General features: G+C 42.3%; 2 protein-coding genes across 3 annotated transcripts; both read left to right on the top strand.

Annotated features, from left to right (window-relative positions):
* Positions 1 to 2,657: 2,657 nt before the first annotated feature.
* Positions 2,658 to 9,641, top strand: LOC106603545 (etoposide-induced protein 2.4 homolog). Its single transcript, XM_014197382.2, has 11 exons — positions 2,658 to 2,813; positions 3,994 to 4,141; positions 4,674 to 4,819; positions 5,424 to 5,484; positions 5,633 to 5,699; positions 5,814 to 5,938; positions 6,928 to 7,047; positions 7,268 to 7,379; positions 7,489 to 7,600; positions 7,733 to 7,807; positions 7,929 to 9,641. The coding sequence occupies exons 2-11, from the start codon at positions 4,100 to 4,102 to the stop codon at positions 8,092 to 8,094; spliced, it is 1,026 nt and encodes a 341-aa protein (XP_014052857.1). The 5' UTR covers positions 2,658 to 2,813; positions 3,994 to 4,099; the 3' UTR covers positions 8,095 to 9,641.
* Positions 9,642 to 10,036: 395 nt separating this feature from the next.
* LOC106603544 (dolichyl-diphosphooligosaccharide--protein glycosyltransferase subunit STT3A) lies at positions 10,037 to 18,349 on the top strand. 2 transcript variants are annotated; one of them, XM_014197378.2, is made up of 17 exons: positions 10,037 to 10,237; positions 11,160 to 11,287; positions 11,436 to 11,496; positions 11,616 to 11,737; positions 12,085 to 12,230; positions 12,356 to 12,446; positions 12,540 to 12,646; positions 12,888 to 13,052; positions 13,296 to 13,476; positions 15,209 to 15,364; positions 15,520 to 15,611; positions 15,875 to 16,030; positions 16,288 to 16,593; positions 16,728 to 16,830; positions 17,221 to 17,409; positions 17,498 to 17,613; positions 18,003 to 18,349. In XM_014197378.2, the coding sequence occupies exons 2-17, from the start codon at positions 11,200 to 11,202 to the stop codon at positions 18,039 to 18,041; spliced, it is 2,118 nt and encodes a 705-aa protein (XP_014052853.1). In that variant the 5' UTR covers positions 10,037 to 10,237; positions 11,160 to 11,199; the 3' UTR covers positions 18,042 to 18,349. The 2 variants fall into 2 exon arrangements, with proteins under 2 accessions (XP_014052853.1, XP_014052856.1); XM_014197381.2 differs by lacking the exon at positions 10,037 to 10,237 and adding an exon at positions 10,256 to 10,338.
* Positions 18,350 to 18,883: the final 534 nt, after the last annotated feature.

An 18,883-nucleotide genomic window follows, 5' to 3' on the forward strand; every position in this document is an offset into this window, starting at 1 on the left:
CAAGATTAAATAGGGAGTGGAAAGTCTATCCTTAGAAAGGCTATGGCAGGGTTATTCTATATTCTTATGGGGGCCAAGTTTTTATCCTTTCTAACATGTTCTGTGTGGCCTGTGATCATAATATTTTATTTATATTATTATTTATTTTTTACCCTTATTTTACCAGGTGACTGAGAACACATTCTCATTTACAGCAATGACCTGGGAATAGTTACAGGGGAAAGAAGGGGCGATGAATGAGCGAATTGGAAGTTGGGGATGATTTGTTGGCCTTACTGAAGAGCTCAGTGACTTTCAATGTGGCATCGTCATAGGATGTCACCTTTCCAACAAGTCCTTTCATTACATTTCTGCTGTGCTAGAGCTGGGCATGGTTGTGACGACAAGCACTTCGCTACACCTGCAATAAAATCTGCTAAATATGTGTGACCAATAAAATTTGATTTGATGAAGTATGTGTGGTTACATTGTTCAGTCTACAGTGGACTGCTCTGTGACAGAGGAACTCTTTTAACCTATTTTAAAAAGCTGGTATATCAGGGACAACATTTAAATGTTATCTTTTTTTTATTCATCTTCTTCCTCCTTATATGCTGCCCTAGCTTTCAGGTCTCAACTTTTCTCTCAAAGTGTTCATGTGGTTTTGGCACAGAGGAAAAGATAGACAGTGAATTTGTTCATATTGTTATTCATTCATATCCTGGAAAAGTGGTTGTCTCTCCATTGATGTCACACTTTGTTGGTCCCATTAGTTCCCAGCATGAGAATTATTATAGTGTCAATAAGCCCATCATTCAAAGTATTTTAGTAATGGGAATGGAAAAATTATGTAGGCCTTCTACGGTGTTAAATTGTATGAAATCCATGAGTGATGATTCCTTGGAACATTTTATTTACAAAACAAAACCCTACATTAGGCCTACATCAATAGTTGTCACAAGTGCTTCACCCAAGGGTCCATTCTAGAACAGGGGTGGGCAAACTTCTTGGCTCGAGAGCCACATCGGGATTTTGAAATTCAACAGAGGGATGCATTTTTGGGGGGACCAATTGTATGTTAAATTTGCAGGGGCCTCCCGAGTGGTGCAGCGGTCTAAGGCACTGCTTGAGGCATCACTACAGACCCGGGTTCGATCCCAGGCTGTGTCACAGCTGGCAGTGACTAGCAGCACACAATTGGCCCAGCGTCATCCGGGGTAGGAGAGTGTTTGGCAGGCCAAGATTTCCTTGTCCCATCGCGCTTCTAGCGACTTCTGTGGTGGGCCAGGCGCACGCACGCTGACACGGTTACCAGGTGTACGGTGTTTCTTCCGACACATTGGTGCAGCTGGCTTCCGGGCTAAACGGCATTGTCAACAAGCAGTGCGGCTTGGCTGGGTCGTGTTTCGGAGGACATTTTTACATTTTAGTCATTTAACAGACGCTCTTATCCAGAGCGACTTACAGTAGTGAATGCATACATTTCAAACATTTTTTTCCGTTCTGGTCCCCCGTGGGAATCGAACCCACAACCCTGCTGTTGCAAACACCATGCTCTACCAACTGAGCCACACGGGGCCTCATGGCACTCAACTTTCGCATCTCCAGAGTCCGTACTGGAGTTGCAGCGATGGGACAAGACTATAACTACCAATTGGATACCATGAAATTGGGGAGACATTTTTTGTAAATGTCTCGCGGACCGGATTGAAGTGCCCCACGGTCTAGAAGCATGGTTTAGACTGCTCCTACAGTTTTGCTTCGGTACTACAGTTTAACTGACTCCTGGCCCAGAAAGAAAATTCCATAATGGCCACAAGTCAGATTTGAAAATTCCTAATAAGACACTTTAGTCATCACCTTTATGCACAGAATATCAATTGAATTATTCCAATAATTGTCGCTGGGGACAATTTTTTCCATCCCTCACAGCCGAAGATAGTCGCTGCCCGCACTGCTCCCTGTTGGTCCGTATAAACTGATGCAACTCGGATATAGACAGTCCATGAATCGGCGAACATGAGTAGATTACCTTGAAAACAACGGACGGACAAATTAACAGTCTCCAGTTAATATTATACCTCAGTGGCTTCACCTGGCCTAAATCCCAAAAGTGCAAGCATAACAATGATTTATATACACTAGATTACTGATAGGGGTGCTGTGTTGAAGCCACCATGACTCCACCGTCGTAAAAAATATTTTGGAAGCTATAAAAATTCAAATGTATTTAATGTCTACGTTCATTTTTGCCACATTTATTATATTACAGACACCTTAATGCATACTTTTACATTATATTATGTGAGCTAAACATAAAAATACATTATTTTTTAAAAATTCCTTAAAGTATAATTTGTTTAGATTACTAATGTTACTGTCCCCACTACAACAATGCCCATGAAACATTTAATTGAAATCCTGAGAATTCCATTCTGCTCCTAATGGGGAGTGTCAATATGGCCAGCAGGAGGCAAAGCCTCTCAATGACCAATACATCAGCAATCCAGGGTTTATATACCTTATTGAAGCAGAAGCACTGTGGCAGGGCAAGGAAGAGACCTAAGGGGGACTAATAATCAACAATAGAACCATGATAATTGCCTTCATATCGTGTGAGTGAAGGGAAGTCACTCTGATGAAGTTCAACTTCAGTGGACACAACTTTTAGCCATCATTCCACACCACACTACATCTCCCACAATCCCCTTGGTTGGAGGTTGCCCAATACACAAATTACGGGCCAGGGGTTGGTTTGTTGTTGCAGAAGAAAGAGCTAAAGAAACAGTAATAAAAAAAGTGAAGATAATATTTAAGTGAAAGTGTCGCATGAGGTAGGTCATGGTGACTAAATGCTTGATTATCAGACCTGTCTTTAATGTCCGCTTGATTCAAGTAAATCATTTTCGTTGTTAGCTTAGCTAACAAGCCAGTGAGGCAAGTTAGCTTGCGTGCTAACTAGCTTGCAATGTTTGAATTTGATAGATTTAACGTTTGCTAAGTCAGCTTGCACCGTTTGATTTTGGACGATGTAATGTTAGCTAGCTAAAAAAATAAGTTAGCTACTAAAGTTTGTTTGACACCTAAAATATGAACTATTATTAAAACTGAACGTATGTACTGTATACTAGCTAAATAACGATCTACCGTTAGTTAGCTAACGTTAGCTATTCTAAGTAACGTTAACGATGTGGTTACTATACCATGTTTGGTTTTGTATGTGTTAGCTAGCGTTACCGTTTCAGTATTGTCTGCACAAGAAGGTCACAAGTCTTTTGAGGCAAAGCGACGTTTCAACCATGACTGGCTAACAACAGATGGCTGGCTAGCTAGCGAGAAATTGAATTCAGAAATGTTTATTTGATAACATTACCTGATAAGGTAGCTAACTGGCTATTCAATATAATAATGTCACCAATAAAGCCAGTGAACAATCAGTTTACAGACCCGCTGAGCAAAGTGATCCCGTTACTCTAAATATTTTCCTGTGTGAATCGTGATGTGACTGATGTTGACACAGCCAGGTCGCTTGGTTGGGTGGGTATAATTTGTGGAACGTTCCAATAGGAATCTGTTCCAAAAACTTCGTAAATAACAAGGTTGCCAACAAACAACACATACAAAGTTGTATAGCGGCAGAATAAGATACCGGGTAGGAGTGGGGTATTTATTTAAGTTTTTCACTCACCGTCCACGTTTGTTCCGAAAAATGTCTGTCCTCACTCTGGTAGCCTATGGACAAACATTAAGAATAAGCTACGTGGTGAGTTGATGCTTATTCGGTAGCAAGTTAGCTAGGTGAATTGATCATGCTACTGTGTATGAGTTGTTTGTTGGCATCCTTGTACTTCACAACGTTTTTGGAAGAGATTCCTGTTGGAACGTTCCACAAATTATACCCATTACGCTTGGTTTGCCTCCCTGATGTGAATAAATATAGGCTGTATAACATGACATGTGCCTTTTAATATAATGAGACTTGGAGCAAAGTGACCCTGCTGCTCTCTCTAACAGCTTTCCAATGTGGTGTTGCTGGGTGTGACCCTCCCTGCCATGAGAGCTGACCAGGTCCCCAGCCACCCCTCCTTCTGCAGTTGATGGATCTGCAGCTGGTCTGGAGATGACAGACAGCATCAGGGCCTTCCTCCGCAATGTTGCGACGGTCAGACAGCAACACAACACACCCTGTCTGTCCACACACAAGTGATAGGCCAACACATAGGGTTAAAGGACTGTACAGCTATGACACTGAATCATGAGGATGTGTACCAACTACCAAGCTCTGTTTAGATCCATTGGGAACTATGTTTTTTAGTTAAATTGAAGCCATCCACGTGGCCCATTTAGCATTTTTCCTGGTTAATTAGTTTGTTTTTACACAAGACAAGTGAAATGTTTTGAGAAATTGTAAGCTTTTTGTTTTTGTCTTGTTTTCTCTAGTCTAAAGTGGCTTTTTTACAAAATGAATTTACGTTTTATTTTAACTGTGCTACTACGTAACCAAGTGCATTAAAGCACATGCGACATGACTTAAATTATTTAAGAATGCATTTTGTATTTAAAACACTACTATTGAACTTTTCAACCCACTAAGTCTAACATAGTGTTGCGTATAACATTAGAAGAATGTGCTGTGTTAATTTCCTTTATAAGTAATTTACCCAGTCTGTGCATATTTTCTGTGTGTCCTACAGGGGACTAAGGACTCCATTTTGGGGATCGGAACTATCTCCAAGCTGGATGCCCGCATCCAGCAGAAAAGGGAGGAGCAGCGGAGGAGGAGAGCCAGCGGGGCCCTGGCTCAGAGACGGGCCCAGAGTGAGGAACGCAAACAGGAGAGGTAGGCACTGGCACGTAGGGCTGCAATACCCTATTCACACTGCCAAGCTGGGCTGTCCTGGTCATGTATCCACCACTGTTTCTGTAACTGTGAAAGGGTGATGGGAAAAGAGAATGTCAGAGCCAGCACACTTCTGTTCAGGTTGGCACAATATTGTGGGTATAAGAAAGGGTATACATGTTACATATCATAAAAGTCTACTGCTTAATAGACACTGATATTTTGCAAATGTATTTACATTTCTCCCTCTAACCTGATATGCTATTTCTAGTTGTGAAAGGTTCATATTAGGGGCTCAATTAAATCCTTAACGCAGAAGTTCAGTGCTATTGCGTGATTGATATCCAATTGAGCCGACATATGCACTGTTTTCTGTGAATGCAGTCTCCGCTAATGTGTGAACATGGCCTTTAAATTTACATTGCTCTATAGCACTGAACTTTCGCGATACAGATTGAGTTGCGCCCTAAGAGTTATGAGTAAAGCCCTTTAATATGGATCCTTGTATGCTGTCCGGTGTCCACGATAGGCCAAGGCCTATACCTTTTTGTGCCTATTAATGACAATGGTGGGTGACAATATCTTGTCATATTCTTTCTTTCAGTGAACCCAAATTAGCCAGTAGGATTTTTCAGTGCTGTGCCTGGAATGGGGGAGTGTTCTGGGTAAAAAAAATAACACTTTTCTATATTTTAAAACCATTTGATAAATTATATCATGCAAATACTGTATTTTTATGATGGGCAAATACTGTATGTAATACTACGTAGACATTGTTTGTGTTAGTAATCCCCCCTCCGATTCCCTTTGCAGCTCAGTCTGTTCCTCTTTTACCGGGTGTTTATTCCACTGCTGCAGACTCTGACAGCAATAATCATCGGTATGTGTGCCTGCCAGGAACAGTGGGGCGGGTTTACTCCATTATCACATGCTTCATAGTGATTTGTTAAGAACAGTGGTAAAACCTGTCACTCAAAGAGTCATTTCCTGCCAGGTGACCCCTCTCTCCATGGCAACGTGTGGTCCTGGCTGGAGTTCATATTGACCTCTGTGTTCAGTGCTCTCTGGGTGCTCCCTCTGTTTGTGCTCAGCAAGATAGTCAACGCCATCTGGTTCCAGGTGAGGCCTCTGTTAGTTAGGACACAGACGATGATAGAGATGTTTTGTGGTTGTTGAAACAAGGGTGGGATATAGCTGGTCAAGGAGAACTGATGCACAGTTGGCACTGGAGAGCACTAGTTGTGTATACTTTTAGTCTAAATGGAATCCTTGGGATGTCCCAACTCTGATGTCACCCGATTTGAAATTGAATACTGTTAGGTAAGGGTTAGGTAAGAGTTAGGGTTAGGTAAGAGTTAGGGTTAGGTAAGAGTTAGGGTTAGGTAAGAGTTAGGGTTAGGTAAGAGTTAGGATAAGGGTTAGGTTTAGTTTTAGAGTAGGGACATCCCAAGGATCCCGGATAGTAGGGCTGCACGATATGGGCAAATCGTTTTTTTAACCAGTTATTGCGATTTTACAAAACACTTTGGTGAACTGTTGGAATCATAGAAATCAAACTATTATTTGGATTCTATGTTTGGTGTTGTTTGGAATGACAACTAATGAAAAGGCCTGGTACAGTCGAAGTTGTTGTGACGGGGTAGAAACCTAAGTGTTGGTCAGAGTTTCCCAGGGTACCTTTATTACATTTGAATTGATGGTGTTTTAAAGAAAGATTGGAGCCTCTTGCGATATGGGTAGTGTACATGTCGATATTGCAATTTGATTAATTGTGCATCCCTACAGGATAGCACTAACCATACCTTTTATCATAAGCCGATTTAATGAATAATGGGAAAGGGGGATACCTAGTCAGTTGCAGAACTGAATGCATTCAACCGAATTACGGTCTTTGTTGACGATATAGTTTCCAGCAATGCTTGGGATAGACTAGTGGCTTTGATACAGTTGAATGTCTCACAGTAGTTAAGAATTTCCCTTGTGTTATTGCTATGCTATCTATATTCTCTTCCAGTCTTGAATATTATTGCCTGAGGATCTTGTGAGACGTTAACCTCCCGTTTTACTGTGTAACACATGTTAACGCGCCCTCTGGTTGTCTGCTGTAGGACATAGCTGACCTGGCGTTCGAGGTCTCTGGTCGGAAAGCCCAGCCCTTCCCCAGCGTCAGTAAGATCATCGCTGACATGATCTTCAACCTCCTCCTCCAGGCTCTCTTCCTCATTCAGGTAGTACAGCAGTTGACATTCCCATGTGTCTTGAAGTTCATGAAGACTCACTATCAATCATGATCTCACTATCTGTCAAGAGGGTTCTCTAAGGTTATGTTGTAATTAAAACCTACAGGGGTCTTCGGGTTCAACACTGAGAGCTGTGATCCATTACCTTCAATGGTTCGAGTTAGTAATCAACATGTTACCTCATCTTGTCTTTGTTGTGGTCCTCTAGGGTATGGTTGTGAGTCTCTTCCCCATCGACGCTATTGGACAGATGGTCAGCCTTCTCCACATGTCTCTGCTCTACTCCCTCTACTGCTTTGAGTATCGCTGGTTCAACCATGGTGAGCCTCCTTTCTACTCAAAGATGTATTTCTTGTCAAAGTATTATACTCATTTTAGGTAATAGGAACTGATTCGATTCTCAACCCATTTGTAACCGTTTCATCCAAGGCATTGAGATGCACCAACGGCTGTCCAACATTGAGAGGAACTGGCCCTACTACTTTGGCTTTGGTCTCCCCATGGCTCTGTTGACTGCCCTCCCCTCTTCATATATAATCAGGTAATGCCACTAATGTCTTCTCTCTTTCAAGCCATGCATGAGACACTTCCAATATGCATACTTTCAGTCCTACTGATATCCCAAATCATTCTAATGATCAATTAAAATCATACTATTTTTTTTCTGCTATAGTGGCTGTCTGTTCTCCATCCTCTTCCCTCTGTTCATTATCAGCGCTAACGAGGCCAAAACCCCAACAAAGCTATAGTGAGTATAGTGCACTGCACGCCCTAATAATGACCTGTGATCAAACTTATTCACTTGTGTGAAATCTTCCCTGCTCACTCACTCTTTTCTTCCCCCCCCCCCCCGTGTCTTCCACACACAGCCACTTCCAGCTGCGCCTCTTCTCTCTGGTTGTGCTGATTAGCAACAAGTTGTTCCACAAGACGGTCCACCTGCAGTCCTCCCTGAACTCGTCCATCTCCGCCGAGAAGCTGCCTACCTCTCCCCACGCCTCTCCTGCCCGCCAGAGACCCCTGCCCTCCCAGTGATGGCCACCGGGGGGAACGACAAGGGAGCAGCTCTGCTCAGTAAACCAATGGAGCAGTTGATTCTGTCTGTGGAAGGATGTCTCTTATCAGGACAGGAGGAGGATGTTTGGGTTAAAGCTAGGTTTTATTGTGTTTTTAACGATTTTACTACGGCCATTTTCATATTATTTTGGAGCACAGGTCAGGTGTGTTTTTAATGTGAATGACGTGTAAGGAGATTTAACTGCTGTGTGCCTCACACTCAAACACACAGGATTCTTATATCTTATTCTCATTAAAATGTTTTGTTTTAATAGTTTTTTATGTATGATGTGCCATTTTAGTGCTTTAAATTCAGCACAAGCAGTCATATACATTGTTTTTCTTCATTTTTTTTTTTTTTGTTCTGCTCTTTTTGATTGCTACTCCAATGTTTTGCTTGTTTAATCTGTTTATCACCCTGTGGCTGATCCCAGACTGCTTTGTATAAAACTCTTGATGTGGAAGAGAAAAAGGGTTACATTTTTGCCAGGACTCATGTTATGTTACTCTATGTTTTGAATGACAGACAGAGCTTTAGACACTGGTCACACGATCCTTGGTATTCCTTTGTTTGAGGAATCAGCACAGGGATGCAGCCAGTGACTAGATGTTCATCAAAGTGTGTGTGACTAAAATAAGCCCCTTCTCCATTGAAGGGGGTGACATGTTTGCGATGTTCAAAAGTAGAGCACAAGAGTTGTGACATGTACATTTTTCTGTGTTGCAAGTGACATTCCTTTCATACTGATGGGATGTTGTCTTGTAAATAAATAGCTGTTTCTCTGTAAAGCCAGGGCGTCACTGATACTCCTCTGGCCGGAAACCCAGGAATAATCTTGTGCGGTGAAAACAAAGGGATATTTTTTTTTTTCCCTATAAGTGCTTTCTTTAGACTAATCGTAATTTGTACACTTTCAGCATGGGAGCTGGTCTAAACATCCCACAAAAAATAGTATCCTTAATTAATCCAAATATATCACTGGTTGTTGTGTGTAAAGTAAGGCTAGCTGTTTTCTATAGTTGTGTATTAGACAGACAGGTGAAGCTGTATGACTGCTGCTTGGTCAGATCAGATGACACTGCCAAACTGCTTTATCTACTACTTTGTTCGACTCACTTCTGCTTCGATCAATTGTACACAACACTGTAGTGTAGGTACTAGGAAGATGTCACTGAGCTCCGTTCTGACTGATTTTCTCTTGAAGGAAGAAAGGAAGGTGTATAGTGCATACCTTAACAGACGGGAGAAGCCCTCTGTGTTTATATTCCCCTTTGAGCAGTGGCAAATCCAAACGGGCTATGAGGGATTTTTGTTTGACATATCACTTGGCTCTGAATGTTCAACCAAAACCTCACCATGGGGGTTACCATCAAGCTTTTACCTAATCTTATCTAATAGGTTGGGGGGGGACAGTATGTAATAATTGTAAGTGCATAGTATTTATGTATCCAGATTGATATATGTGAGTGAGATTTTGTAAAAGTATTATGCCTAATTTCAATAAAATTGGTCAGTATACACTACATCTAATTGGAAGTCATCTTGATTAACACAATTATTTTAGTCTAAAATATTCTATAATAAACTGCTAAATGTTTCCAACGTGGATATTTTATTTAAAACATCTTAACATTTGTAAGAGAATTCAGAAAATGTTGGTGTTATATTAATGTCCCTATTGTAGGTGATACTTTACTGCATAACTGGTTGGAAACTATTAGACATATATAACAATGTTAAAAAAACAAATATGGACGTTGTTTTTTATACTGCCAGACCAATTCTATCAAGAAGGGGATTCCCAGATTACTGTTCGATTTTGAGAAGCGCTCCTCCCTCACCGCTTTTTCCCGTTCACGTCACTGGCCATAGACCGGTACATCGCAGTTCAGCTTAATCGAACTCCCTCAAGCTATTTTCTCAGCATTAAGGACACGTCACTGGAAGGAACAGGGATTTATCCGGCCTGTTTGAATGATAGCTCATTAACGAATCAGGAATGAGATAGTTTCCTGAGGGCCGACGCAAGACCAGTAAACACGTTGCATAGCTTGGTTGGGCGGGATTCACCGGCACACAAGGTTGTGTGTGAGAAAAGTGTATGTAACAGGAACGGAGTGGGTAAGTGCCGCTCAAAATAGCTGGCAAATCAACGAGATAGATAATTGAAATGCCATATGGTTATGTTTGTATGCATATTCTGAAATTGTGTAACTTTGAGAGTAAGTGGAAGAAGAGCTTATGTTCATTCATACAGCTAAAGTTAGCTAGCATGTAAAAATAAGGCTCAGCCCAGATTCCATTCAATTCGAGCCGTCTTTTTTACAGGAACGGAAAACCCACCAGATGGCTATTTCTTGCGTTTAGGACAATACATGCATGCATGCAGATTATTTGCTAGAAAATTAGCTACATTAACGACATTCGCTAGCTACTTGCATTGAACTTGGCAATTCCTTAATGTCAGTTATTTAGCAAAATTTCTCAATTACCGGTGTTGCCATGTCTACAACATTAATAGCCTGGGTTAATTAATTTGGTTGGTCAAGGTAGAAAAATAACTATGAATGTCAATATAAGGAAAGTTTGCAACCTAGACGGAGTTGTATCCATTTCCTGGTTTGATTCCTCTCGCCACATCCAACCTGGCGGTGCGCGTGTCCTTATCTGGTTGGAACAGAGTTGGGCACGTCTTTAAACCCAGTCAGTGATTTAATTTGGCAAATAGTGTTAGTATTATAGAAATTGGTTAATAGATCGTGTGATGTTAAATACATTCGTCAAGTGAGTTTTTCAACAAACACATTTGGGGTTAGTAGTAGAACTTACTCGCCCAGAGTTTGTAGACTGAAGCCCCATGCTTTTAAACCCAGAAATGCAACAAATAAATAATTTTATTGAATAGATTTCATGACCGAACTACTGATCAAGCTACTAAAAAACTGAATGACTGCTGCTCTGACTCATGCACAAGCAATGCAAATGTGGAATGGTGCATGCTGCCTCACACCTACACGGTTAATTTAGATTTTCTTCCCAACAGGTACTAAGGGATAAGCTAAGTTATCCCTCCCTGCTTGAAGATGACGAAGTTGGGCTTCCTGCGGCTTTCCTATGAAAAACAGGACACGCTGCTGAAGCTGCTCATCCTGTCTATGGCTGCAATCCTCTGTAAGAACACACACTTGACATCCTTTTCTGTTACTCTACACTTATAGTATTCCTTATTATTATTATTATTAGAGGGCCATTGTCACCTGACTCTGTGACATGAGTAGAGATGATTTAGACTTGTTCTTTATTTCCCCCTTATCCTCAGCCTTTTCCACCAGGCTTTTCTCTGTGTTGAGGTTTGAGAGTGTCATCCATGAGTTTGATCCGTAAGTCCACTACCTTATTTTATGATAGTCCCCCCCAATCGTTCAGATTGATGCCAGTTTACTATTTATAATTGAAGTGGTGTTTAAATCCCTTGTATGCTTCGTTTCTTCATCGTCAGGTACTTCAACTACCGGACAACCCGTTTCTTGGTAGAGGAGGGATTCTACAACTTTCATAACTGGTTTGATGACCGGGCATGGTACCCTCTGGGGAGAATCATCGGTGGCACCATTTACCCAGGTAGGTGGGATGACCTGTTCAACACAAGACTACTTGAAGTTATTGGGTGACTATCTAAACATTAGAATGTTCCACTAAAAGAGACTGTCCTGTGTTAAGGTGGCTTTGGGTCATCAACTCTGTCACCTTTTCCCCCCTGTCATAAAGATCCTGTCTGTGGTTGTGTTGGCCTTGTCCACACATTCTTCGGCAACAGCAAGCTAACACTGATAGAAGCTACTTGCCCTTTGTTAACTCTTTCTTTTCTGTCCAGGTTCCCCCAGGCCAATTTGCGCACTTCGTTGAGGTAGGCAGCTTCGTAGGTGTCGACTTGTCCTGTGTTAACTCTGTCCTGCCCTGTCCCCCAGGCCTGATGATCACATCTGCTGCCCTGTACCACGTCCTGAACTTCTTCCACATCACCATCGACATCCGTAACGTCTGTGTTTTCCTGGCTCCCCTTTTCTCCTCCTTCACTGCCATTGTCACCTACCACTTTACCAAGGAGCTCAAGGTAGGTTGCAGCACATCAGGTAGAAAGCATAAAGAAACAAAGGTAACCTACAAACTGAAAATGCTCAAGCGCTCTGAGATGTACTTGTTTCCATGGTTTTCATATCTACTGTCTACTTGTTGTAGGATGCAGGTGCTGGGCTCTTGGCTGCTGCCATGATAGCAGTGGTACCTGGCTACATTTCCCGTTCTGTCGCCGGCTCCTATGACAATGAAGGTATGGAACATGCCTCTTCCCCACAGACATGCCCCTCTAAAAGACTTGGCCCTTGTTGTGATCTTTAATATATTTTCTTGTTTTTCTGCCCAGGTATTGCTATATTTTGTATGCTGCTGACATACTACATGTGGATCAAGGCAGTCAATACAGGCTCCATCTACTGGTCCTCCATGTGTGCCCTGGCCTACTTTTATATGGTGAGACTAATGCCTCTAAAATAAAGGAAAATATAAGGATCATTGACAATAAGGAACTTTGAAACTGAAAATTACAGTAACTCAGTCCCTGCTAAAGGTTGACACTACTCTTATGAGGCTTATCTGAAGGAGGCTTACCATGGATCCGTTTTAAGATAAAGGGAAAATAGCAAACGGCATTGTTACACTATATAGCAAAAACGTTAAACCAAATGAATACAACCCTTATGTCTGTCTGCAGGTGTCCTCCTGGGGTGGCTATGTGTTCCTGATCAACCTCATCCCCCTCCACGTGCTGGTCCTCATGCTCACCGGCCGCTTCTCCCACCGTATTTACGTGGCCTACTGCACTGTCTACTGCCTGGGAACCATCCTTTCCATGCAGATCTCTTTCGTCGGCTTTCAGGTAAACACTTACCTGTATTCTCTCCCTTCCAACGCATACACAGCAGCTGTCCAGATGTTGCTCTGGACATGCAGTTAGGCTGCATGTTCTTGTGACTACAACATGGGTCCATAAATATAATGGCCCAGTATGATTTAAAAAAAAAAAAATATGATTATATATCCTATTATCACAAATGTTTGCCATTGGAGGGATTTTGGGATATTACACTCACTCCGTTCACCTCCTTGTCTCCCATTGAAGCCTGTGCAGTCGTCTGAGCACATGGCAGCATTCGGGGTGTTTGGCCTGTGTCAGATCCATGCCTTTGTGGACTACCTGCGCAGCAAGCTGAACACTCAACAGTTTGAGGTCCTCTTCAAGAGCGTAATCTCCCTGGTGGGCTTCGTCCTGCTTTCTGTTGGCACCGTGCTCATGCTGACCGGTAAGAAACTTTCCAATCCACTCAGGAAAATACTCTCAATTACAGCTTAAGTATTTGAACTCCGGGCCAGAGCAATGTCTCTACTCGGTAATGTAGGCTTCTATTTAGACCTGTATAGTTGTTCAAAGCCTGTTTGTTCTTGATGATTAACATATACACTGAACAAAAATATAAATGCAACAATTGAAAAGATTTTACAGAGTTACAGTTCATATAAGGAAATCAGTCAATTGAAATAAATAAATTAGGCCTTAACATGGATTTAACGTGACTGGGAATACAGAATATGCATCTGTTGGTCACAGATACCGTAATAAAAAATGTAAGGGCGTAGATCAGAAAACCAGTCAGTATCTGGTGTGACCTCCATTTATCTCATGCAGCGAGACACGTCTCCTTTGCATAGAGTTGATCAGGCTGTTGATTGTGGCCTGTGAAATGTTGTCCACTTCTCTTCAATGCCTGTGCGAAGTTGCTGGATATTGCCTGGAAATGTCAATCCAGAGCATCCCAAACATGCTCAATGGGTGGAATATCTGAGTATGCAGGGACATTTTCAGCTTCCTGGAATTGTGTACAGATCCTTGCGACATGGGGCCATGCATCATCATGCTGAAACATGAGCTGATGGCGGTAGATGAATGGCACAATGGGCCTCAGGATCTTGTCACGTTATCTCTGTGCATTCAAATTGACATAGATAAAATGCAATTGTGTTCATTGTCTGTCGATTATGCCTGCCCATACCATAACCCCACCGCCACCAAGGAGCACTCTGTTTACAACGTTGACATCAGCAAACTGCTTACCCACACAATGCCATACAAGCTGTCTGCGATCTTCCCAGTACAGTTGAAATCAGGATTCATCCATGAAGAGCACACTTCTCCTGCATGCCATTGAAGGTGAGCATTTGCCCACTGAAGTCGATTACGACACCAAACCGCAGTCAGGTCAAGAACCTGGTGAGGACGACGAGCAAACAGATGAGCTTCCCTGAGACTTTCTGATAGTTTGTGCAGAAATTCTTTGGTTGTGCAAACCCACAATTTCTTCAGCTGTTTGGGCAGCTGGTCGCAAACTATCCCGCAGTTGAAGCAGCTGGCTGTGGAGGTCCTGGTGTAGTTACACATGGTCTGTGGTTGTGAGGGGCCTACTGCCAATTTTCTCTAAAATACAGCGGTGGCTTATGGTAGAGAAATTAACATTCAATTCTCTGGCAACAGCTCTGGTGAACATTCCTGCAGTCAGCATGCCAGTTGCATGCTCCCTCAACTTGAGACATCTGTGGCATTGAATTGTGACACAACTGCACCTTTTTAGTGGCCTTTTATAGTCCCCAACACAAGGTGCACCTGTGTAATGATCATGCTTTTTAGTCAGCTTCTTGATATGCCACACCTGTCAGGTGGATGGATTATCTTGGCAAAGGAGAAATGCTCACTAACAGGAATGTAAATAAATTTGAAGTACATTTTATGCTTATGGAAAATGTCTGCGATCATTTATTTCAGCTCATAAACATGGGACCAAGACATTACATTTGTTATTCCTAGATCAACATATTCTCTAAATTTGAGATTCTGCAGATAAAAGTATTTTAGGAACATACAGATATGGTTAAAGATAAAACGCATAACCCTATACCCATTAAATATCAGAACCAAGTGATTTGGTAGTGCCTTGTTCATTTGTCTCGACTTGACTGTGTTGTGATTGTTGCATTTCTCAGGGAAGATCTCCCCCTGGACGGGTCGTTTCTACTCGCTGCTGGACCCGTCCTATGCCAAGAACAACATCCCCATCATCGCCTCTGTGTCTGAGCACCAGCCCACCACCTGGTCCTCCTACTACTTTGACCTGCAGCTGCTTGTCTTCATGTTCCCAGGTAAACACACTCAGTCAGTCTGAAATGGTAGTCTTGCTGGTGAAATGACACAGCAGAGTGATGTTTAGGTAAATGGATTGATCAGAATACTGTTGGGACAAAGGTAAAGAAACATTGCGACGATTTAATGAACATGCTTTTCTTCATACTGACAGTGGGTCTGTATTACTGCTTCAACAACTTGTCTGATGCCAGGATCTTCATCATCATGTACGGAGTCACCAGCATGTACTTCTCAGCTGTCATGGTAAGTCGGCCTGCAGATTAGCTCTTAAATGAGAGGAATATTTGAAATGTATAGTGTCTAATATTCCAATATTTACTTTTGTAGTAGGAATTGCACATGGTACCTGTCAGTGCTCCCCTAGGCTCGATCCATCCATAATATTCACGCAGTCTGGCAACGCTTGATTCGTTTTCCCCTATTGTATGTTGTGCAAGCAGATGAGCTCCCAGAAAGAGACTACGTAGCAAGTTATGTTCAACTGATTTGGCTGCTTCTTTCCTCAGGTGCGTCTGATGCTGGTCCTGGCCCCAGTCATGTGCATCCTGTCAGGCATTGGTGTGTCCCAGGTCCTCACCACCTACATGAAGAACCTGGATATCAGTCGGCCAGACAAGAAGAGCAAGAAGCAGCAGGACTCCACCTACCCCATCAAGAACGAGGTAAGAGAGGAAGGATACATCAAGGCATCATGATGCAATATTGGCCCCCAGATGGCACTGTTCAATAAATGGTGGTTAATGTCACCTAAATGCAGCTTTGGCATGTAGCCATTTGATACTGGATGTCATTCAACTGATGAAGTCAGGGCATACATTTGATAAGGGTGATCTTGGCCGGGTCCAGTTACAACCCCTAGGCACTGTAGATCTGAAGGTAGTATTAGGTCCCTGATATCATGTGCCATTGTGTCCACCAGGTGGCCAGCGGGATGATTCTGGTCATGACCTTCTTCCTCATCACCTACACCTTCCACTCCACCTGGGTGACCAGCGAGGCCTACTCCTCCCCCTCCATCGTCCTGTCAGCCCGCGGTGGAGACGGCAGCCGCATCATCTTTGATGACTTCAGAGAGGCCTACTACTGGCTCCGCCACAACACCCCAGAGGATGCTAAAGTGATGTCATGGTGGGATTACGGCTATCAGATAACAGCCATGGCTAATCGAACAATTCTAGTGGACAACAACACATGGAACAACACGCACATCTCCAGAGTTGGCCAGGTGAAGTGTTTATTTTTTTTTTCTTCTCTGTATTGATTCCTTTACATGGGACTGACATGTGGCAATCCTATCATCTCTTAATGTGTGGTTGATACCTGTGACTTCTGAACTATATATGAACTGTTTCTGTGTAGGCCATGGCGTCCACCGAGGAGAAGGCCTATGAGATCATGCGGGAGCTGGATGTCAGCTACGTCCTGGTCATTTTTGGTGGACTGACGGGATACTCCTCGGACGGTAAGTCTACAAAGCCAGTGGAAACTATCAATGCCAATGACTCTATGCAATCACTCTTGGATTATTACAGCTTCTTATTATTATAGCTTCTTAACATATCTGTTTCAGATTAAGTTGTCAATGCCACATTCATGAATCAGATCAGTGGTAAATGCATTTATTGGTTTCATTTTTTGATAAGATAAATGCATTGAATTGAAGGATTTGTTGATATCAACATTTAAATGCATCTTATCTTTAAGGTTGTCATTCGATTTTTGGGGTGGGGGTCGCAATAAATTGAGGAAAACATGGGGTCCCCAGAAATTCTGGTAGTGAAAGTTTGAATACAACTGCATTAGATAATCTAAGTCATGCTTTGTGTCTGCCAACACGTCTCTCTCTGTGCAGACATTAACAAGTTCCTGTGGATGGTGCGCATTGGGGGCAGCACAGACACAGGGAAGCACATCAAGGAGCACGACTACTACACCCCCACTGGAGAGTTCCGTGTGGACCGTGAGGGCTCCCCTGTCCTGCTCAACTGCCTTATGTACAAGATGTGCTACTACCGCTTCGGCCAGGTCTACACAGAGGCCAGTGAGTAAACCTGCCTTATTATGACACTGTTTGTGTCAAGCTTCTATTCATCTTGGCCCAAGTCCTGATGTTCTAATCTTTGTTCCAGAGCGCCCCCCTGGCTATGATCGAGTGAGAAATGCTGAGATCGGCAACAAGGACTTTGAGCTGGATGTGCTAGAGGAGGCCTACACTACAGAGCACTGGCTGGTCAGGATATACAAGGTATATCTCCTCCTTGCTCTGTGGCTATGGTCTTCTACTCTCCTCTGTATTTATTCAGTCACCCGTACAGTACCAGGCCAATCCAGACTGTATCGCTACCGGCCGTGATTGGGAGTCCTATAGGGCGGCGCACAATTAGCCCAGCGTCATCCGGGTTTGGCCGGTGTAGGCCGTCATTGTAAATAAGAACCTTCTTAACTGACTTGACTAGTTAAATAAAATAAAAAATAATTCCAGAGGTTTATTAAAAAAAAAAACATTACATGTAGACTCTACATGAAAAAGTTGCGATGTGGGAGTATAAATTCTATTTCCTTATTTGATGCCAAGGAGTCAAAATATTTCTTTATTTTTTACGATTTATTAACGGTCTTTTTTACCTCCTTTAGGTGAAAGACCTGGATAACCGAGGGCTATCACGGACGTAAAGCCCTCTGACCCATCAGCGTTCATAAACCCCTTTTAGCACTGAGAAAGCCTTCCCCTGTGGTCTGCAGATGAGTGTGAAATTCAACTTTTTTTTTAAATTGTTTTTTTTATATATACTTTTGTTGGGAATTGCAGAGATTATTTTTTTTTTTTTACCAATGTGGCGTTTCTCTCGTCTGGGAATGGCAGGAGGTGGTGTTTCATAATGTCAAATTATTTCTGCAATCAATGGCCAAAATAATATTGTCAGTTGGTGAGCTTTGATTTTTACAATGTGGTCAATAAAAGCGGGATAAATGTGACAATGGCATGTTGTCATTCTGGTTTTGAATTTGCGTTGTATTTACATTACCATGTCATCTTTGGCAGATTAGTTTTTCCCAAGAGCTTTGAGTCAAGATTTAGCAACCATGCAACTCAGAATGCTTTGTTTTGCTGAATACCAAATGCATACAATAAGCAATAATGGGAGATGGTATGATTTGAACTGGGGGGAAAAGAGGGTGGGTACTACTGTAGTTGAAGTCAAGTTTACATACACCTTAGCCAAATACATTTAAACAGTTTTTTGCAATTCCTGACACTTAATCCTAGTAAAAATTCACTGTTTTAGGTCAGTTAGGATCACACCTTTTTATTTTAAGAATGTGAAATGTCAGAATAATAGTAGAATGATTTTATTTCTTATCACATTCCCAGTGGGTCAGAAGTTTACATACTCTCAGTTAGTGTTTGGTAGCATTGCCTTTTAAATTGTTTAACTTGGGTCAAACGTACTGGGTAGCCTTCCACAAGCGTCCAACAAAAAGTTGGGTGAATTCTGGCCCATTCCTCCTGACTT

This window comes from Salmo salar, chromosome ssa04 (assembly GCF_905237065.1).
Source record: "Salmo salar chromosome ssa04, Ssal_v3.1, whole genome shotgun sequence".
Classification (NCBI taxonomy): Eukaryota; Metazoa; Chordata; class Actinopteri; order Salmoniformes; family Salmonidae; genus Salmo; species Salmo salar.